General features: G+C 37.7%; 2 protein-coding genes across 2 annotated transcripts; both read left to right on the forward strand.

The window, feature by feature from the left end:
- The first annotated feature begins 3,151 nt into the window (after positions 1-3,151).
- gem (GTP binding protein overexpressed in skeletal muscle) lies at positions 3,152-6,705 on the forward strand. The gene is made up of 4 exons (XM_079836749.1): positions 3,152-4,787; positions 5,393-5,469; positions 5,562-5,766; positions 5,922-6,705. Exons 1-4 carry the CDS (start codon positions 4,472-4,474, stop codon positions 6,197-6,199), a joined length of 876 nt encoding a protein of 291 aa, XP_079692875.1. The 5' UTR covers positions 3,152-4,471; the 3' UTR covers positions 6,200-6,705.
- A 6,600-nt stretch (positions 6,706-13,305) lies between these two features.
- On the forward strand, positions 13,306-23,200 carry cdh17 (cadherin 17, LI cadherin (liver-intestine); the record flags this gene model as incomplete). Its single annotated transcript, XM_079838112.1, has 18 exons — positions 13,306-13,350; positions 14,552-14,647; positions 14,796-14,933; positions 15,443-15,581; positions 15,703-15,861; positions 15,969-16,127; positions 18,257-18,450; positions 18,587-18,715; positions 18,884-19,028; positions 19,204-19,419; positions 19,500-19,576; positions 19,689-19,880; positions 19,972-20,216; positions 21,277-21,407; positions 21,487-21,705; positions 22,432-22,542; positions 22,653-22,769; positions 22,860-23,200. The coding sequence occupies 18 exons, from the start codon at positions 13,306-13,308 to the stop codon at positions 22,946-22,948; spliced, it is 2,601 nt and encodes an 866-aa protein (XP_079694238.1). The 3' UTR covers positions 22,949-23,200.
- Between the last annotated feature and the right edge of the window lie 271 nt (positions 23,201-23,471).

A 23,471-nucleotide genomic window follows, 5' to 3' on the forward strand; every position in this document is an offset into this window, starting at 1 on the left:
CTTTGAACATGATGCTGTGCTGAATTACGTTGTTACACATTTAATGGAGCTTCCAGCTAAATCTGTCCATTGTCACCATTAGTAACAGAAACCCAGAAATGACCGAGCCATCACGAAAGCAGCGAGGCACAACAGTCACCAGCAGGAGATGAGCTAGTCAGCTCTGTGACTCATTAACCAAACTGATCTGGGTTCACGTTTGCTGGCGTTGTAGTTTATTGACGATGTTTCAGGGTTTAAATGGGGCTGTGGTAAATCATTCTGCTATGATATAGCGTGTGAGTCAGTTGTTGTCTTTCCGTGTGCGCCTATAGAGAGTGTGTTGAACATGGCGTGTTAGTCAGACACTTGTGTATAAGCAGCCTCTTGAGATCCTGACACTGGCCAGGCTGTGATGATGAGATCCCAGCAACTGTTACCAGAGTAACAATACAATGTGTATTCGGTCTGTAGGGACGTGTCTATTGTGCATGTTCCTCAGCCAAGCCTTTACCGTCAGTTGTACAGATCGTTCCTGCACTATCGTCCCACGGGAAAGAACCGTCACAGAACAAAGTGAAGACGTGTGCTCAGATCAGTTAGGTTAATGAGGGCGTAATGGTGCATTTGCAGTGCATACTGTATGTTACAAAGCTTTTTACTTATGCTAGGAGAAAAGCTTCTGAAAGACAGACAATTCATATGAATGCAATAGCATATGTAATTATGAAAGACAAAAATACAAACCGACCTTAGCCTCTGGGGATTTTTACTTCAAAACAAGAAACACCCCTTGCAGAATATGCAAGATGTTCATAATATTAACAAAATAAGAGGTTAAATTGCATGTTATTTTTTTATTTAGGTACTTTCCTGAAGAATCGGTTTCACATAACGGATGTTGATATAGAGTTCACAAAAAAATGCTGGGTTAAAAACAACCCAAGTTGGGTTGAAATGGACCCAGCAATTGGGTTGTTTTAACCCAGCGGTTGGGTTAAATGTTTGCTTAAAACAACCCAATTGCTGGGTTTGTCCATTTTCAACCCAACTTGGGTTGATTTTAACCCAGCATTTTTTAGAGTGAAACTAATAACTGAATTTGCATAAATGAACCAGTTCAAAACCCTTGAATCTTAATATATTGTATATTGTTACCTGGATGATCAACGACTGTTTTTTGTTTTGTTTTGTTTTTTTGTGATAGTTGTTCATGAGTCCCTTGTTTGAGCAGCAAATCCTCCAGATTCCAACACTGTAAACCCAAATAAGTTGGCAAAACTCAAAGAAATTGAGGCAATCTGTTGCCTCAAATTTTGTAAGGTAATAAATGTAAAGTTTTAGTTTTTTTTTATTTTTAAAAGTGGAAACTTGATTAGCTTTAACGAGCTAATTCAATAAATGCCACCTTGCTAATTTATTACACAATGCTTTGGTAGCATAGCATAGCACTTGTTGAATGATGACCGCAATATAAACATGTATCTGTTCACAAACTAAATTCATGCTCCACTCGTCACTATGCTAGTTTAGAAGAGTTTATGTTTTAAGAGTTACCATAACCCTTAAAACATAACAGAAACTCTTCCTAACTAGCATAACAAAACATTAAACACTACTAAATCACCCACGTAATGTTAATCTTGCACACAAAAACATAATATAACACTTCATTTTAGCATTTACTCTCCCTTTTGAGTGTCATGGCAAAGCATACTGGGAAATATAAATCCCAGCCCAGTTTCAGTTAAATTTAAGTTTGTCTAAATGAAAAGAAACAAGTTCATAAAACTCAAAACAATGAAACAATTCATATTACTTAAAATGTGTCAGTTTTGAGAACTCAAATGAAAAAGAAAGTTCTAAATACTCGGTTAATTTGATTGAACTAATTTGTTTAATTTGAGTTGGCTCTACTCAAACCAATTCATTATTTTGAGCGTTGGGGTTTACGGTGTAACATTCTTTGGTTTTCTAGCATCTTCTGCATATTTAAACCCTTTTCAACAGTGACTGTATGATTTTGAGATTTATGTTCTCACACTAAGGACAATTGAGGAACTCATTCACAACTATTAAGTAAAGGTGAAAATATTCACTTGATGTTCAACTGAAATTTGTTTTTATTTTGTTTAAAGTTGCCCGCTACATGAGATATTACGTTCCACCGAAGGCAAGATAAGTGCAATTTACCCCGATCATTCAATTAAAAGTTTACACCCCCCAATTATTAAATATTTACAATATTACAAACTGTAAAATTGTTGTTTTTAACATTGATAATAATAAATGTTTCTTGAGCTGCAAATATGCATATTAGAATGGTTTCTGAAGGATCATGTGACACAGTAGACTGAGCTCTATATCAACTTGGATGCTTTAAGGTAGTTAACACTTGACACACTGTCTAATCGGTTTCTTTGTGGTGTTTGCTCTCTAAGACTAAATTAACTCATCCCTTTTCATCCCTCCTTTTCTGACGCATGACCCAGTTTCTGCAATTATTGCATTGGAATCAACGGTCAGCTCAGGTCTCAGTCTTCACTGACCCCACGTCTATAGCAGCCCTTTAACACACACGAGTTGCACTAACCAATTTACATTATTTTTTTGCATACGTTGCTCCAGACTGATAAGCTTTCATATTTATCACATCAGAAAGCATCTCTGATCTCTGATGGCCTATTTCTGATCCGCTCTTAGAGAAGTGAATGAATGAAGGAAATAATCCGGCACTCTACTGCAATTTCTCTTATCCGTCCAATCCCTTTGTCTATATCAATTCTGAATATAGAAACAGTCCTCATAATCCAGCAATTACATTAATAACTCATTATAATCTGTCATCTGTGGCTCTTTGAGCAGCAGAGTGAATGTAATCTGCATCTCGGTACGTGTTTATGTGCACGTTTGCGCATACGTGAAAAAGAGAGCATGAGCATTTGGTGTTGTACGCCACATATTGACCTGCTGAGAATTTGGTCTTGGTTTGGTTCGGTCACATTGGTGTCTTGTGGGTTGGTGTTTGCATTGAAGTCTTGACAGAATTAAAATGACCGAGGTATTTGTTTCAGATTGTGATTTGCATTCTGCATTCAATTCCGTACAAGTCTAGAGCTTAATATAAAATATATAGTATATTTAGAGTATAGTAACTGCTGTACCAGACAGAGTTTGTCTGTGTCTGTACTGAATACGATTAATCGTCCTTATAGGATCTACTATCCTGATAGGTGTCCTGATTTGACCTGGCCTTAACTGGTTTACTGTGCTAACCAACATACTAATCAAGGTTGCATAATGTCACTGAACTTAACAATGCCACCCGCAGTCCGTTTTGTTAAGTTGGTTTTTGTATGCAGCACTTCGTTCAGACATGCAAGTACATAATCTGTTATAGATGTACAGGTTTCAAACTTTTGATGGCAAGGACCCTCAAGTATGATCATCCTTTTGCATCCCTTCCTGAAATATGAAGGTAGCGATGTATTTTCATACGGTGTAAGAATATATTAAAGGGATAGTTCACCCAAAACTGAAAATTCTGTCATCATTTACTCACACTCAAATTGTTCAAAACCTGTATGAATTTCTTTGTTCTACTGAACACAAAGGGAGATATCTGGAAGATTGTTTGTTACCAAGCAGATGTTGGCAGCCATACCATAGTGGGGAAAAAATACTATGATAGTCAATGGCTGCTGAGATCTGCTTGGACGTTCTTCCTGATATCTTCCTCTGTGTTTAGCAGAACAAAGAAATTCATACAGATTTGGAACAACTTGAGCGTGAGTAAATGATGAAGAATTTTCATTCTGGGTGAACTATACCTTTAATATATTCTTACACAGTATGAAAATACATCACTACCTTCGAAAATGTATTGGATTAATCTAAGAATATCGCAAATTAACTGAATCAATACAGCAGTAGCCAATCAAATGCTGTAAATGATTGTGCTTAACGTTAAATCAATATCTTAAGTTTACACTTTGGAAGTCCAAAACACACCCACACATTTCCCTAAATCTGTTTTTCTCTCCAATTTTGGCGGGTTTCCTAGCATCCCTTTAGGACTAGAATCACGTCTCTAGAGATGAAACACCGCATTTCACACCCACCGGGCGGTATAAGGAAAGACCCGCTGCAGCTCACTGGGAGGGAGAAGTGACGTCAAGGAAATCCTCACTGGCTCTGCTGCTGAGACCTTAATATAACCATGAACTGCACTGAGGGCTCAAAGCACATTACTGCGCAAAACAGAGACGTACAGGATTACCCGAGCAAAAAGCACCAATCCTCATTCAGGTGTGCTTAATTGAAGACAACGAAGCCGAGCGCAATTAGATCTTGCTGAGCAAGTTTCTGCTCCATGGGACTGGATCTATTATTGGAGCACAATTTTACACCGTCCGTTCATTCTTTGCTTTAATCAGACTCAAAGAGACAACCGTCGTTTAACCAATCGAGGGTTTGTCGCCGAATTGCACACATGACCCTGCTGGCGAGCATGCGGCGCCAAAGCGTTCGCGTTCAGCATCACCTGCACCGGTGGAGCATCTGCGGGACGGACGGCGGGCAGCTGCTGAGCGATGCTTTCGCGCACCCCGACATCGGTATGTCCCGGTCCAGTTCCTGCTCGTCCGCCTCCTCGGACTCCGCTCTCTCAACCGAGTCTGCGACTCCAGCATCGGTCGGACCCTTTACTGTTGTCCTGCTTGGAGACAACGGCGTCGGGAAGTCCGCGCTCGCCAGTATATTCGCTGGGGCGTCAGACAGCATGGGGAGCGAATGCGAGTTGTATGGAGGTATGTTGACTTTTTTTTGTATACTCCTATTCACAGATATTCTAACTAGCCTATAGCAAATAATCACAAAGTGTTCACTGATACCTTTCCACTTGCGTTCTTGAAGCGATAGGTCACCCAAAATTGAAAATGTTGCCATAATTTGCTCACCCTCAAGTTGTTCCTAAGCTGTGTGAAAATCTTCTGCTGAACACAAAAGAATGTTTTGTTGTTGTAAGAACAATGCAAGTCAATGGAGGATCAATCAACTGTTTGGTTACCGATATTCTTCAAAATATAATTTTGGGGTGAACTAACCCCTTTAAGCCTATAGCAGCTCTATTTTTAAAGTTCATAAATTATTATTTTTTTCTATCATAATCCTACAATTTAATGTTTAAGAAACATTTACGGATCATATTTTCAGAATTACAAAATCTCAAGAGTTGTGTAACCCCATCAGATCCTAAAACGTCGTCAATATAGGCTATAATAATTAATAGGCCTATACTTTATTAAAGTAAGTCAGAGTATAAGTATCTGTGTATTTGCCATGACCAGTATTCATAACCTTGTTTTAACTCTTTTTTTTTTTTTTTTTTTTTCCTTTTTTAATGTTGTTATAGGTGAAGTATTTGAGCAGACAATTACAGTAGACGGTGAGAGGGCCGCCGTTACCCTACTCGACATGTGGGATTCACAGGTAACACTTTTAGTTTGTCAGCAATTTATATTAATGTGCTTTTTTATAAGTAATTAGAGATTCTGAGACTTTCTAATTTTTGTGTTCATCAGGATGAGGGCAGCTGGACGCAGGAGCGATGTTTGCAGGCAGGAGATGCTTTCATTATAGTTTATGCCATAACAGATCGTTCAAGCTTCCTTCGCGCATCAGAGCTTCGTATCCAGGTCCGGCGTGAACGTGAGGCTGACCGCACTCCAATCATCCTGGCCGGAAATAAATGTGACCTCGTCCGATGCCGAGAAGTGTCCGTTAGTGGTCAGTATAGTAAACCTCTTAAATGCCTTATCTTAAATAAAGTTACTTCAGTATCTTTAAAACCAATAGCTTTAAACCCCTCAGTGCTCTCTTTGCTTTAGTTTATATCACTGAGAATTTTCATTTTATACTTTATTTCTACTCTTATTTTTCAGAGGGTCGTGCGTCGGCTGCTGTCTTTGACTGTAAGTTCATTGAGACGTCTGCGGCAATGCAACACAACGTCTGGCCACTGTTTGAAGGCATCATCCGCCAGCTCCGTCTACGAAGAAACAGCGTGGAGACCCTCACCAGACGCTGCTCTCTTCAAAATCGTCGGGAGAGTCTCCCAAAGAAAGCGAAGCGTTTCATTAACAGAATGGTTGCTAAGAAGAACAAGCAAGCAGCCTTCAAACTGAAGTCTAAATCATGTCATGACCTGATGAGTCTGTAGTGTGTGACCTGGAATGGCTCTGAATGTTTGAATTGTATTCTATGAAGTTTTGGTGCAACGTATCTGATCAAGTGCTTGTTTTACTGTAAGTGATTTTAAGAAAACCATGTGTCTATATTAGACTGTACTGTAAGCAACAATTACAGGCTTCTCGCTCCCTCTGTGAAGGACAGAATGCTCTAGTGTTACCTATCATCCTTTTTTCAAAATCCATGAAGTAGGCCTACATGTTTTTGTGGGAACCCCAAAAAGTCAAAACCAATCCTTTTCATTTTTTTAATGATCTTCCTAATTGGTTTGCTTTTGAATTGTAAAAACTCTGTTGTACCTTATGTGTGTGAAAACATGTTTTTTTTTTTTTTCAACTTTTGCTCAGTTTGAGCGTTTAGCATCCAGAATAAATAAAATATTTTGTTTTATATGATACATCTGAAATACTTTAGTTCTTTTGAAAGTGCACACATGATCCAGAAAGGCTGAAAACACATTAAAGGGATAGTTCACCCAAAAACGAAAATGTTATGTTTTTCTGCTTACCCCCAGGGCATCCAAGATGTAGGTGTCTTTGTTTCTTCAGTAGAACACAAATGAAGATTTTTAACTCCAACCGTTGCAGTGTGATGGTCGTATAATGCATGTGAGTGGGGTCGAATTCTATTAGAGTAAAAAAAACATGCACAGACAACTTCAATTTAAACCCCGCGGCTTGTGACGACACTTTGATGTCTTAAGACCCGAAACGATCGGCTTCTGCGAGAAAACAAACGGTATTTTTGCTATTATTTCACCTATTATCAGACGAATGTCATCAGCTCTCCAGACTGCCATAACTTCCTGCGAATAAGGTCAAAATACCGGCGCGATCATAGAAATATATACTCATTCGACCAATCCGCGCAGCCCCTAATGAGGCTTCTATGTATATATCTATGACCGCGCCAGTATTTTGACCTTATTCACAGGAAGTTATGGTGGTCTGGAGAACTGATGACATTCGTCTGATAATAGGTGAAATAATAGCATAAATACTGCTCGGTTTCTCGCAGAAACCGATTGTTTCTTGTCTTAAGACATCAATGTGTCGCCACGAGCCGCAGGGTTTAATTTGAAGTTGTCTGTGCATGTTTTTTTACTCTAATAGAATTGGACCCCATTCACATGCATTATACGACCATCACACTGAAACAGTTGGAGTTAAAAATCTTCATTTGTGTTCTACTGAAGAAACAAAGACACCTACATATTGGATGCCTTGGAGGTAAGCAGAAAAACATCAAATTTTCGTTTTTGGGTGAACTATCCCTTTAACCTTGACGAAAACATACACCAGCTGTTACTGTGGTTTAAATATGGAGGCATATTTTTATGATACAGATGCAAATTTCTCTAAAAATACATTAGGGGTTGGCTTAAGGGCTGTTAACATAACACATTTTTTAACTAAAACAGAAAACTTTTTATGCGCTTTGGCCATTAATATACACAACAACAGCTTTTTGGGGGCTTAAACCAACTTTTGAAACAGGTTTCATAGTGCAAGTATTTAAAAACGATGTTTCCTTGTAAACTACAAAAAAGGTGACGTCATGCGCATGTATAATGTGTTCAGTTTATAGTGTTTCTTTTCAAAGTGACATCGCCAACTACTGGCCTGACATGCATAATAGACCCTTTTCACAGACTGTGATGACGCGTTTTAACAGTCATCAATATCGTAAATCCTGCAAAGTTTTTTGTATTTTAATTTTTTTTTCTGTACATTTATAACACTAATACTTTGTATTATATTACTTTTGCATCGAATTACAAAAAACAAGTTACCGCTGCTGTGAGGATGCTTCTAATACTGCGTCTATGGGAATGATGGTAAAAAATTAAAGGGTTAGTTCACCCAAAAATGAAAATAATGTCATTTATTACTCACCCTCATGCCGTTCCACAACCGTAAAAGACTTCCGTTCATCTTCGGAACACAAATTAAGATATTTTTGTTGAAATCTGAAGGCTCAGTGAGGCCTCCATAGGGAACAAAGCAATTTACACTCTCAAGATCCATTAATGTAGTAAAAACATATTTAAATCGGTCCATGTGAATACAGTGGTTCAATATTAATATTATAAAGTGACAATAATATTTTTGGTGTGCCAAAAATAATCATCGAATCAACGTGGATTCAGTGGGGCGCCAAAGTCACGTGATTTCAGCAGTTTGGCGGTTTGACACGCGATCCGAATCATGATTCGATACGCTCCGAAGCTTCATGAAGCAGTGTTTTGAAATCGGTTATCACGGAGGTCTAACGGGTGTGGAATGGCATGAGGGTGAGTAATAAATGACATTATTTTCATTTTTGGGTGAACTAACCCTTTAACATCTTTCTCTCTTCACTACCATTATCAGTCTCACTCTATTTTATTAACCTCTTTTTGAAAGTTGTGAAATCACTATTGTGCCGTTTTTCTTTTGCTCTTTGAGCAAATGGGACACAAAAAAATATATATATTTAATGTATACTCTCATTCACTGCTATTAAAGTTAACCCAACTATGACGACTTCCGCTCTGAGAAACCCGAAAATGTGAAAAGGGTCTATACAGCGTTTTTAGAATGGAATCATGGAATGGGGATCGTTTTGACATTGTCGTGTGTTTGTGAAAAACGTTTTTAGGTCATCATTGTCGTTTAAACGTACCCTAAATGATCATTTTAAAGTGAATGTTTTGTTTTTTTCAAGTAGGGTCCAAAAAGTTTGAATAGCCCTATACATTGAAATTCTGTGATTTAATATCTCTTAATAATAATAATAATAATAAAAACATTTTTTTAAGGATTTTGACAAATTTAACACCAAGATACTATTTGCAGTTATAGGTCACCAATCAAGTAGGCAAAATTGTGACAATAGATATTGTTTACAATGAAAAATAATTCTAAAGCATTTATTAATCTTAGTTCAATTTAGTAATACATTAATAAAATCAAAAGTTGTATAGGCTATGTTAAAATGATTTAACGGACCTGAGCTAATGGTGAACAGTATTTGTATGAACATTTACAATACTGTAGCGAATGTCTTCCTAATTGTTAGCTAATGCAAGTGACTTTATTGTAAAGTGATACATAAAGATAATTCTTTATATATAAAAACAATTCACAGATTATGTGTATAACAGCATGGTCTTTTTATCACTATACTAGTGAATAAATGTGTATTACCGGAACACATTTAGTCCTGTTATTCAGAAACACTCCCTTTCAAAGGTGAGAAGGACAAATTTATGACACATTCAACTGTGATCACTGCTGTGTGAATATTAGTGAATGATTATGAATGTAGCGTATGTGTCAAAACTGTGTAAGACGGAAGCTAGGCAGCTGTGTTTTTTTTATTTATGTGTACTTGCTGTACACACCTTGAGTGAGACAGGCTAGCAGATTGTCAGGTATTGCTCATTTTGAGGCCAGATCTGCTATGAGGCAGCAGGTGGACTCAATGAAATGTTATAGCAAACTTGTATCACCAACAATGTTGCAATGTTATTAAAAAAATGTAGTTCACATCATCAGCGACACAGGTTTTAGTATCGATGCCTGCAGTAAATATCTTCATTCCTAAACCTTTACCCTCGTCCATCTCTCCATTTTGCTGATATGGCTGTATAATTAGTCAATGGAAAAGCATGGGAACTTCTTGAGTAACTACCACTCAAGGTGCCTTTAGCCATAGACATTTACATTTAAAGAATCACTTTTACAGGAAGTCGTTACAATAGATTTTCGAGAAGTTAATGCTGTACAATATTTGATTGCTTTAATTTATATTATATAATAAAAAGTGTGCTGTCGCTCTTACCAGAAATAATTAATCAGAATGTTTCAAATGATTCTTTAAAACATCAAATGATTCTTTCTTTCTTTTGTGGAATAGAAATTCCAATTTCAATTGTTTTCATCAATACAATGAACATTAATGGGGCACAAAACAACAAAGGACTTTATGACTTTCACGGTAATAAAAATTACCATGACTTTTAAAAAAATATCTTCTTTTATGTTTCACAGAAGAAAGAAAGCCATCGGTTTGGAACGACATGGGGGGTGAGTAAATTAAGTTTTTATTTTTAGGTGAACCATCCCTTTAAGTGCCATTGATGAATATTATCCGAAGTTCTTGCAAATGTGTTCATTTTCAGTATCGGAAGAACTGAGACTCATGGAGAACAACCAAGCCAGCGTCAAAAGATCAAGGGCCAAAGATTGCAGGCCTGTCTTACTCAAGATTGCGAGCACACAGCTGTGTGAAGGTGACCTTTACGCTCTCTCTGAATGTACAGTGATTTTCATGTCTCACACAGCTTGTTCTCAGAAATGTTCTCTTTTTGTTCAAGCTTGTCCTCAGAATTTTGTTTTGTGCCCTTTGTCTTAATCATCTTGCAAAGAAAATATTACAGTAAGGCTGATTATAGAGGAAGTCACATGGATGAGATTGTGGATGAATGTGTGTTGTGTGTCCTTTTAAGTTGGCATGAAGTTGGATAGTCTTTTCTTCCCTATTGTGACTTTTAGGGCGGGACTTATTTTTATCCAACGGGAATTGATTGGATGGTTGTGGTTTGCCATTGCTGTGATCTCATGTGAGTTAACATGTCATCAGAGAAGAAAAGTGAAAGATTATGAAGGCACATGGTTTAAAAAAAAAAAATAACAACGTGTATGGATAAATCATTTATATATTCCTTAAAAATATAAAAGCTTCATGGTGACTCTAATTAAAAGGCTTGATGTTTACTCATTAACATCCACCGATCCAGTATACTTTTCGCCAAATGGAGCCATAAAATATACCTTACATTTACAGTCCACTCCCCTTCATGGTGAATCAGTAGATAATGATTAGCTTCAATAAAGTAGTTAAACTTTGACTTGAGCAGGAAGCTTGTCAAGACTGAAACCTCAGTCTTTTGAGGAAAGGAGCTCTGCTGACAGGTCTGTGTGTCTTATCCTTTCTTTGCTTTCTTCTTAGTTGTCTTTCAGTTCTGATTTTTAAAAATGTATCTTAGTTTACAATACATAATTTGCATTGTGATGCCTTGACAGACTGGGATCTTGTCTGACTTTGCTCAGTGCTTTCAGAAGGGTGTTGACCAGCTTATGTGGTAGGGCATTTAAAGATTTCGAAACCTGCTGTAGCATTGTAGTATTGCATTCTGGGTGCGGACGTATTTATGAGCATATTTGCTAGAGGAACAAGTGGGCCTGATATTTTTTGATCTCATACTGTTAGAATGTCATCAGAGGTCACAAGCCTTGGCTGGAAGGCAAGGCCTCTTGTTCTCATACCTGGATACTAAAAGCGTTACTGTCGTTTATATCTGTCTAACCTCACTTTAATGGATAAATGCATTTTTATATGTTATTTGAATCGCCGGGTTTTGGTTTCAAAAACTTTCTGTTTGAAATTTTAAAGAATTTGCTTTACTTTCATTCTTACAGCTGCTACTTTGAGCTGGTGTTTATAACATAGAGAACGAGGATTGATTTCAGCTTGTGCACCAGAATGTCCTGATTCCTTAAGTACGTAGACACACAGATATAAGGAGACAATCGTTTATCTGTTTAGTGCTGACTGAGTTTTAAGCAGAAGTAGCTTATCAGAGGTCACTTAACTTCAATGTCACCTTGTGTCACATCTGTCTCAAGGCGTGTCTGTCTTTCACAATAGATCCGACAGATACGAGAGAAATAAAAATCCAGTATCAGTAAAGCACTAAACCATACCTCTTATTTCAGTACAACATTTCAGAACAGCCGACACATCTTATACTCTTGGAAAGACTCAAACTGACTCAATAAGATTTATCTAGAGATGTTTATCTGTTCACACACATTGTGTGTGAACAGATAAACATCTCTAGATAATTCTGTTTATTGATTATCTAGATTAATATGGTCGAGCTGAAATATGGAGCCATGCCTGTACGCAGCTTCCTGTATTAATGATCTGCAACTTACTTCTTTTATTCTATTTCCTTCTATCAACTCAACATTTTCAGTTTCAGTGAACTTAACATTTTAAGGCAACCAGGTTACTTTCTTTTTTCAAAAAATCAACAAATATTTTCTTTACAGTATGAATGATGTCACTTTGATATGTTAAATTGAGAAACCAATCATGTTCTTTGCTTTTACAAAGCAACATCTTCAAAAAGTTATCATATAATATAAGAATCAATTGATAATCTATTGTTTCTTTGTAACTGAGAAATAACCCTGAAATTTCAGGGTACAATACATGGTTTCACCATGCATTTAGGAAATCAGACAAAGAAAGAAAAATATGTGAAAAAGACTAAATTAAAATAAAATATTGAAACACCGTATAACATAATTCTTTTGGCCCGTTCCTCTTCTCAGATGAGTGTATCCACATGTACATCATTATTTAATGGTTAATTTGTTTAAAAGGCATTGTAATATGACTGTCAGTACAGACATTGTAAAATGTAATAAACTGTGATGCAGCAGTGACACACGCGCACATAGTCAGTGCTGTCTGGCACAGGACGCCCCCCGCACAAGAATGCCAAGTGACCTTTAAATAACCTTTTTATGGGCTGTGATTCATGAAAAACACACACACACTGCACCACATGACAAGAGTCATGATGTCACCATCAAATCTACTATTTGTATGGATTTTTGAGACCCACGGAGGGACTGATAAAATATACACAAATTAGTTTCGTAATAGAGGGAAACAAATATAAAAAAAGGAAATTCCTGTACACACACATAGAAAAAAAATATTTTATATGGTGAAATATTTGTAATGTTTTAAAATATTACTCAGGACTTCTAGTTGAATAGTACTTTTCGCTGATAATCATTGACTGAAGTTTAACATTAAAGAAGCAGACGGTGTCTTCAAAATATGCTTTAATATTGCTCAGTTTGCACAGCCATCATGTCAGGGAATAGCCATCTAATAAAGTTATTTGACAAACAAATGTCACCGCTATGAATTAGAATTGCTTCTGTAGTAAGGTGATTTTAATTAAAGGCAATGTTTTCCTATCTTTTCCATCAGGTTTTGTTGGTCGGGAAGATGAGAGGTGCACGTTTGCTATGCTTGACCCTTCTCATCAGCATTGTAAGTGTGTGTGCGAGTAGGATTTTAACTTGGTGACCTTGTAGTCACCTTACAGTCTTTTATTCTGTCCATAAATGAGTAACTGTGCTGAAGTCCATTTTTCTGGCCACACTCCATTAATCAAAGACTTCACACACAGACATAATCTGGATTCATTCAGCCAGTGGAAAGTTAAATGATTTGTTTTACATAAATAATCCACAAAATGAGCAAATACTCCGACCTTCACTCACATTACAGATACATTTGATGGATTATTTACTGCTTATGTTGCAGAAAGACAATATAGTAATTAAACAGCTTTATTCGGTTATTTATTAAGAAGTGTGGTCAGATGTAGGGTGTTTTGCAAGGAAATCCCATTCTCAGAAACAATACAGGCTGCTAATGTTGCTCATGACTGTCTAGATTGATAACTGACATCATATGGTGCGGTTGACAATTAGGCATAACATCATGACCACCTTCCTAATATTGTGTTGGCCCCCCTTTTGCTGCCAAAACAGCGCTGACCCGTCGAGGCACAGACTCCACTAGACCCCTGAATGTGCGCTGTGATATCTGGCACCAAGATGTTAGCAGCAGATCCTTTAAGTCCTGTAAGTTGTGAGGTGGGGCCTCCATGGATCAGACTTGTTTGTTCAGCACATCCCACAGATGCTCAAGTGGATTGAGATTCTATCAGAACCAGCATTGACTTCTTGAGCAATCTGAGCTACAGTAGCTCGTCTGTTTGATCGGACACACGGACCAGCCTTCGCTTTTTACATGCATCAATGAGCCTTGGGCCGCCCATGACCCTGTCGCTGGTTCATCAGTGTTCCTTCCTTGGACCACTTTTGATAGATACTGACCACTGCAGACCGGGAACACCCCACAAGAGCTGCAGTTTTGTAGATGCTCTGACCCAGTCGTCTAGCCATCACAATTTGGCCCTTGTAAAACTCGCTCAAATCCTTACGCTTGCCCATTTTTCCTGCTTCCAACACATCAACTTTGAGGACAAAATGTTCACTTTCTGGCTAATATATCCCACCCACTAACAGGTGCCATGATGAAGAGATAATCAGTGTTATTCACTTCACCTTTCATAATGTTATGCCTGATCGGTGTATATTGGTGATTTTGTCAATTAGTCTAAAGGGTGCTCTTTTTCATACGGCTTCATAATTCTCACTCAGAACTTTATTTCCTCTCTCAGGCTCATGGGATAGGTATGGAGGACAAAAAGGGGCCATTAGGACATAAAGTTTTAGATGTGCCAGAGGCTACACCTGTGCCTTATGCCATTTACCAGGTACTGTAGGCTCCATTCTTGTGTTTGAACGGTTAGTTGTCTCTACAAGATGCACATTTCCATTCGAAAATGCATGGGTAGATGTATGGTCAGTAATATGTTTGAATGTTTTCATTGGAAATATTCTAGAAATCTGTTCTTTGTTCAGTTTACATCTGCATCGGAAGATGTCTCTTCATACCATTTAAGTGGAGAGACCGAAGGAAAGATCAATATCTCTTCAGACGGCTGGCTATTTCTGGATCAACCTCTGGAATGGAGCCCTGAGAAAAAACACCATCTAGATGTAATATATTATTGTTGTATGATGTATTACACATAACATGCAAGCACTTGGGTCTTTGAAAAGACACAAAATTCTTACGTTGTTTGTTTCTAGTATGCACATAACACATTGTTGATGTATAACACAAACACAGTCATGTATTATTTTTAGAAAAATGGTTTTGGGTTCAAATAAATGTATAAGGAAAGTCTATATTTTAGGTCCTTAAACTGGATACCATTTATTTTCACAATGTTTAATCCCTGTATTATCCCTTCACTAGTTCACTTTAAATGGTTGTGGAGTGAACATTTATTTTTAAAAGCACAATATTCCTTTCTAGGTCATAAAACCACATAATAATTATATACAATTATTTCATATATTAAATAGAATATATATATAGATACAAATGTTTTAAAGCTTTAAATTGTATAGCACATCACACCAAGACAGTTCCGAAAAAATATGTCGACATACATATATTAATTATAAAACAAAAAATTCTAAATATGTGTGTTTCTCTTCAGATTGAAGCACTTTCAGCAGATGGTGAAACTGTCGATGGGCCTTACGTAGTTGTTTTGCAAGTTGTGGATGTCAACAACAATCCGCCTGTCTTTAGTGAGAATCAGTACAGTGGCAGTGTTAGAGAGCATTCGCCTGCAGGTGAGAGAAACACACACATTATCATTGGATGCTGAAACTTGCTGATTCTCTAAACTGTTCAAATGAAACACTTTCCATGAACTCACTTTTTCACTGTACTTTTAATCTTGTGTGCTTGCAGGATTTGCATTCATGCAGGTGTTCGCATCAGATGCAGATGATCCCGACACAGTAAATGCTCAACTGACATTCAGCATTGTGAACCAAATCCCCAATCCCGGAAACACGTTTTACTTTGACATAAACCCAGACAGTGGAGAAATCTTTGTAACAGACCATGGTACAGCAACACATCTGGAAAAAAAAATACATGGAAAACTTAAATGTGCATGTTATTTTTACTGAGTGATTTTTGTTGCGTTTCATTATATTGCTGTTGTATTGCAGGAGCAGAGTTTCTGAAGGCCAGGCCCGCCTTAACATACAGCCGCGGGGAGATCCGTGGCAGTCCTGATGTCCTGAAGAAGAAGTTTGAGGACTACTGTATTCCAAAGAACAACATACCACTAGAGAACAACCCCTTTTACACATGCGTCGAGCGTGTTGGTGAGAACACACACAATGATCATGCTATTTAACAGATTTGTGCTCACAGCATTATTTGAAAAAGCAGTTTTAAGAGACTCATTTAATAGCATTTCACAATGAATAACACAGAACTTTCAGAAGTATATAAATGGACCAAATGAAACCAGTATTTGGGTCTCTCTCCACTGTTTGATCCTCTGTGAGCGAATGAGAGCATGCGGGAGGACAGAACCCCTGATGGCACACATACATCACAGAGATGTCAATTGATGTCTGCAAGATGTATTTTTTTCATCTGCAATATGTCTTTAAGACGTTTCCTGTCAGATGTTAAATAGACATTTAGAAAATGTCTTTAAGACGTTTATTATTTAAATGTGTGTAAAACTGCTTTTTCTAAGATGTTTATCAGATGTTTGTACACAACAGATGTTTTCCAGATTAAAGGGATGGTTCACCCAAAAATGAAAATTAGCCCATGATTTACTCACCCTCAAGTCATCCGAGGTGTATATGACATTCTTCTTTCAGACGGATAAAATCTGAGTTATATTAAAAATGTTCTGGCTAATCCAAGCATTATAATAGCAGTAATAGTTGCTCTGTTTTTGAAGTCCATAAAAAATACATCTGTCCGTCAAATAACGTGCTCCACACGGCTCCAGGGTGTTAATAAAGGCCTTCTGAAGCGAATCGATGCGTTTGTGTAAGAAAAATATCCATATTTAAAAAAAATTTAAAAATTTTTCTATGGCTCTGAATCAACCGTCCCCGCGCCATCACTTCCGGCGAATAAGGTCAAAATACATGCAAAATACCGGCGCGATCATAGATATATACATAGATTCCTCATTAGTACCTGCACAGATCGGTCGAATGAGGCATCTACGTATATATATCTTTGATAGCGCCAGTATTTTGACCTTATTCGCCGGAAGTTATGGCGCTGGGAAAACTAGATGACATTCGTCTGATAACAGGTAAAAAATTAACAAATACTGTTTGTTAAATTAACAAATATCGTTTCGTGTCTTAAGACATCAATGTGTCGCCGCGAGCCGCATGTTTTAATAAGGATTCGTATGTTTATGTGTTTTTACTCTCATTTCTCTCATACTCTAAAATATCCCCATTGACATGCATTATACGACTATCACACTGCAACGGTTGGAGTTAAAAATCTTCATTTGTGTTCTACTGAAGAAAGTAATTTTTGGGTGAACTATCCCTTTAAGCGCTCTTTAGCAGACATCTTAGAGACGTACCTGCTATCTGGGGCATGTCATGAACAGAGCTGATTACAGTACTCTCACATACACACTCAGATTAAACTGGTGTGTTAATGATGAGAACTTCTGTGATTACATTCGCTCTGGTGTGTGGAACGTGCCATGTGCTGTAAATAAGAACGCAGTCATTAACTGAGCTCAAGCGGTTCAGCCCCTCATCAGTGCAGATTACAACAGTCTCAGATATGAGGCAGGATTTGACCCAGATTACTTGACCATTCAGGATCCACATTCCCAGCTCAAATCATGCTACTAACAGAAATGTGCAGGTCTGTCACTTCATGTCATGCTGCGGAATAATATTTTATTGACTGAAACTCTCTACTTCAGTGAGCGGTTCACTTTAAAATTATCCCATGATTTACTCACCCTCAAGCCATCCTATGACTTTCTTCTTTCTGATGAACACAATCAGAGTTAAATGAATAAATATCCTGACGCTTCCAAGCTTTATAATGGCAGTGAACGGGATCCATTGAGTTTGAAGCTCAAAAAAGCACATCCATCCATAATAAACGTCCACACAGCTCTGGGGGGTTAATAAAGGCCTTCTGAAGCTAATCAATGGGGTTTTGTAAGGAAAATATCCACATTTAAAACTTTATTAAGAAAAATATCTAGCTTCCGCAAGACCGCCTTCCGTATTCAACTTACCTAGAAAGTGTAACACCTCTCGCAGTTCAAAGCGCTTACTCTACGTTCTTGTGATACGTTATCATGTTTCCGATGGTGGAAAAGAGGCTTAAACAGTGAAAAGTCCCATTGCTGCTACACTAAATACCACCCCTTTTGTAATGCCACTCAGCCAATCAAATTCGATGACAGTTGAATAATCAGTGTTTATTTTTGTTTGAGCAGAAAGAAGACAAGTGAATCTTGTCCTGGATCCAGACTATGTACTGATTGTTCGTGCAGAAGATTTGGGAGATCCAAACGCTTGGAGCAGCACGGCACGAGTCAACATAGCTATCATTCAAAACCTCTGGGTCAACCCTGGAACAATCACACTTAGAGAAAATTTAGAGGAGGAATACCCTCTGTATCTTGCCACAGTAAGTCTGGATCTAAAAACAATGTTATGTTACGGTAGGCAGTGCCTATACTTTACATTTTTTTATTCATATAATTTTATTCTATTGTAGTGTATACACAATGTTTACATTGAAATTAATACGATTTTTTTAATAGGTGCGCAGCAATGATCCCACCGCACTATACAGGCTGGTACAGAAAGAAAGACTTTCCTTCCCCTTCACCATCAATCGAGATGGAGAGATCTATGCTACAGCTCCTCTGGACAGAGAAGAGAAAAATATGGTAAATAGAAAGGCATGAGAAATTTAACCAAAGAGAGAAATAGTAAATGCCAGTTTGTAGACTACATCGGGGCAGGGGTCTAACCTATTTCACTCCATGTTACTTATTGAATAAAACCGAGTGTTGCATTTTAAGCCTGACCTTTAATAACAATTCTGTGTGTTTTAGTACATATTGGTGGCCATGGCAGAAGACGAACAGGGCGTTGCATTGGAAAACCCCTTGGAGATTTTTGTGCAGGTGGAGGATGTGAATGATAACGCTCCTATGTGTGCTGAAGCTGTGTTTGAAGTGCAGGAGAATGAGCCAATAGGTAATAATGAGAGAGCGTTGTAACACGCATTGCATCAGAAACTGCCCAAATGCATTCAGAGGTGTCCAAAAGCCGGACACCACTAGTGAAAAGGCTTCTATTTAGTATTTTAGTGTTCTCAGACTGGATTATCTTTTTCCTTCATTGACATTTTTAATGATATGCATGTCTTTAGGTAATCTGATTGGTGTTCTGCCTGCTCATGATAGTGATCAGGAGAACACAATAAACTCGCTTCTAACCTACACACTCCTGAGCCAGAAGCCTACCAAGCCATCTGACAAAATGTTTACCATCGACAACGTAAATGGTGAAATCAAAGTAGCCAATCAAAACTTTCAAAGGAAAATGGTGTCTCGGTATGAGCTCGCCTTTACTGTGACCGATGGAGGTAAATGCAAACTCAAATGAAACTAAAAATGAACATTTATGAAGAAGAATGTGCATCCTAACTTTTGCCCTTATTTGTAGTTTACACTACGGAATGTACTGCAGTCATCAATGTCATCGACATCAATAATGAAATCCCTGTCTTCGAGAAAAAAAATGTATATATTTTATTTCACTCCTTAAATTATAGTCCTTCTTCCTGTAGATGATTGAATATTAAATCTCTGCTGTAATTTACTATTCCCTTGTTGATACTTTCCTCTGTTGCAGTATGGGACCTACAGTGTTCCTGAACTGGCTGAAGTGGGCACCACTTTGCTCACCATCAAAGCCACAGATGCAGATGACCCAGGAACAGGAAGCTCTAGGGTGGAGTATCATATCTCTGCTGGAGACCCACATAACCACATCTCCATTGAGGTCGATGAAGCCACAGGAGCGGGCAGAGTCTACATCGCTAGGGTAACAAGATGACTCATATTGCAAAAACGTTGCACATTTCTGCTTTCTGTCCCCTTTATATTTCTTTTGTTTTCATATTCTCGATCTTCAGCCACTGGATTACGAGCTCCAGAGTATCTACAACCTTCAGATTGATGCCCGTAATCCAGAGCCCCTGATCAAAGGAGTGGAATATGATGAAAATGCCACAGCAGTCGTTGTCATTCAGCTGGTGGATGTGGACGAGCCTCCGAAATTTGAAGTGGACACTCTTAATGTCAATGTCCCAGAAAACATCACAATTGGAACCGTAATAATGAAAGCTGAAGCCAAGGATCCAGAGGGGAGGACTATCAAGTAATGCTTTGCATTGTGTCTCCTACATAATCAGATCATTTATGAGATAAGATTGTTTGTTAGCAGTGCTTTGATTATACTACTTCGAGAGAGTTCGGTTTGAGCAATTATGTGTTTTGTGAACACAAGAGATCACATATAATTCCAAGCCTATTGGTGGAACAATAAAAAAAAAAAAGATAATTCTGTCTACGCTGGTAAAATGTAATGCAAACTTACCTTGATTACTAAGAACTGGTTATAGAATAGAACATTGCTTTTGAATTTAAAGAATTAACTCCTGGTCTTTTGCTCTAGATTAAGAAAGCACATTAGCTGAACCAAAATTTAAAGCTTGATTTGTGTGTGTGTGTGTGTGTGTGTGTGTGTGTGTGTGTGTGTGTGTGTGTGTGTGTGTGTGTGCTAAAGAAGTGAATTTTATGATATAATTATTGTCAGGTTTATTGGTGGTTTGATATTCAATGGAGGTACAAATGTCAGAGACCACTAGTGAAAATTATATTTAGCATTTTTTTATTTATGTATTATACATTTTTGATTTATTAGCATGGCAATTTAAGTTAAAGCAAGTTGGTGATCATGTTCTCCAGCATGTCTTGAGGTTACAAAAAAGCATCTTGGAAGCAAGAACATCTCCTTTTGTTCACATGATTCACAACTTTGCATATTTAAAGGATAGTTCACCCCAGAATGAAGATTCTGTTAATTACTCGTGTCGCCCTCATGTCGTTCCAAACCTGTAAGATTTTCGTTCATCTTCATAACACAAATGAAGATCTTTTTTGATGAGGTGAGTAATTAATGATAGAATTGTATTGTTTGGGTGAACTATCCCTTTAAATAGTGGCCTAGAAATAGTCCTAATTTATTTCGTTTATTTACTTAAAATCTTAAAATCTCACATTTTTAAAGTGGTTTGAGACTTTTCACCTTCACTATATATGTTATTTAAAACAGCTGTCTGGGAGCCGTAACTCGTGTTTGATAGCTCTTGTTAGTAATAATTAGTATTTTAAATGCATTTAATGTAATTCCTGCTTTTCAATGTTCTGTTTGACAGGCTGAAGATAGAAGGAGATGAACATAATTGGTTCGAGCTGGACGCTGACTCTGGTGAACTGAAGACTAAAGCTGCTCTGGACAGAGAGACGGTGGAGCAGATCACTCTCACAGTCATCGCTTATGAGACAGGTGAGAAGAACACAGCAGAGCTCCGATGCATTGCCAGTGTCATTTGGTAAATATTACAATCTATTTCTGTTCCTTTCAGAGGGAGACAAGCAGGAGGCTGAGATGAAGGTGAATATTCATCTGCTGGATGTGAACGACAACTACCCTAAACTTCAGTGGAAACAGAACTACATCTGCGTGCAAGACATGACCCCCTTGATACTCACTGCTGTAGATAAGGATGCAGACCCCTATGGAGAGCCTTTCACCTTTTCCATTAACCGCAAGTCACCAAACTTTGAGATCAAACCTGTGGATGGTGAGCAGATCTTTAGATTAGCCTTTAAAAACAACAGGCTTATGCACTTTTCACACTACGCTTAACCCAGTTTATCGTATTTCTAAACCCTGCTTTTAACCCTGGGTTAAGGGATGTTACACACTTGTGATTTAGAAGCGGGTTAAAAGCACCATGTTTTACCAGGGGTTATGAAACCCTGGTCTGGAGCAGGTTACTGCTATGCTTAGCAACAGACAGCCAATCACATGCCTCATATTGACCTGCTTCGTACAGTCACAGAAACACAGCGTGTTGTATAAACAGTGGCCTATATTTCAGCATTTGAGTGGAAAAATATCAAATGGTGACAGAAAATGCGACAACTGAAGAAGAAACCATTTAACCGAAAAGTCGATTCACTATGAACTTGAAAGTTCAGTCAGCAATATATAACATGAGGATGCGCAACTGCGCAACTGGTCGCCTACTGCGTTCATCAAATCAATGACACTGACACAGCAAATATGCAAATAAGAACGTTAACCTAGGGTTTAGGAATGTAGTTTAAAACAGAAGTTTATGAATACCCAGGATTAATTGTTAACCCAGAGTAATTTAGGAGCAATGTGAAACGTGAAGCAAGATAACCCAGGGTTCAGAAGGACCCAGCATTCACAATTTCAAGTGTGCAAAGCCCCTCTGTATGACGTCTGCATTTAATTTATTTACTGCTGGAACTGTGTAAACATGTTTGGGTATCTGCAGGAACCTCAGCGAAGCTGATCCTGAAGAAAAAGCCCTCAAGTGATCAGGACGTCAGTATTCCCATCAACATCAAAGACAATGCTGGGATGGGTATCACTCAGAAGTTTGATGGTAAACAATTTTTTTCTCTGTATTTCATATATAACATTCAACTCACTCATAGGCTGGCTCGTACTTTAGCATGGTATAACATCTAAGCTGAGATTTCTTCTTTTTCTTAGTGCGTATATGTAACTGCACTAAATTGGGCTACTGTTACATGGAGCCACAAGCTCACGGCTGGAAGCCAGGCATGGGCAGCACCATCGGCATACTGGCAGGAATATTCGGCTTCATCAGTAAGACTGATATGTTGGAACTCATTTTGCTATGTTTATATTTAAACATAAAAAGAAGCCAATTGAGTTTGAATTTTTTTTTTTTTTCAGTTCTGTTCCTGGTCATTGTTATTTACCGGATCAAGAAGAAGGATCAGAGGAGAGCAGCAGATGGTGTAGAAACTAAAGCAATGCTATAGAGCATAAAGCAATGCCATGTTGAGATAACATGCCAACTATAACATTATTCACACAACCCAGGCAATCTGACATCCATGACCCTCAACACACACACCCTTATTTTGTAAAGTGGTTTATTATAATTAAATATGCATGTTCAAGGTTTGCATCATCTGACAGTTTTAACAGTAACTTATTTGCCATGTGACCTGGCAGTTTTATTAATTATTTTATATTTAAAAGCTCTAAATATTTGACCTAAATTTAGATTTTTTCCCCCCCCATATATAAATATATATATATATATTATTCCCCTAGTGTTTAAAGGGAACACAACAGCAGGTGTTTTCTGGGAATTTGTGGTATATTTTTGGGACAGTAGAGTACTTTGAGACATGAGTATATGTTGTCATATTTCATATGGATTAAACCTATAAAAACCGAACTCTTATATTTATTCCCCATTATCCAAGAATCAATTAAAATGTGTTAAAATCTTTCCATTTGATAGATATATTTGTTTTTGACTTTTCTTCTTAAGAA

Source organism: Gobio gobio, assembly GCF_949357685.1.
Source record: "Gobio gobio genome assembly, chromosome: 15".
In the NCBI taxonomy this organism is placed as follows: domain Eukaryota; kingdom Metazoa; phylum Chordata; class Actinopteri; order Cypriniformes; family Gobionidae; genus Gobio; species Gobio gobio.

Excerpts from the sequence above, each read along its gene's own strand:
- gem (XM_079836749.1), top strand. The coding sequence starts at position 4,472 with ATGACCCTGCTGGCGAGCATGCGGCGCCAAAGCGTTCGCGTTCAGCAT. Across the intron at positions 4,788-5,392 it reads CGAATGCGAGTTGTATGGAG|GTGAAGTATTTGAGCAGACA; the intron begins GTATGTTGACTT and ends ATGTTGTTATAG. Across the intron at positions 5,767-5,921 it reads CCGAGAAGTGTCCGTTAGTG|AGGGTCGTGCGTCGGCTGCT; the intron begins GTCAGTATAGTA and ends CTTATTTTTCAG.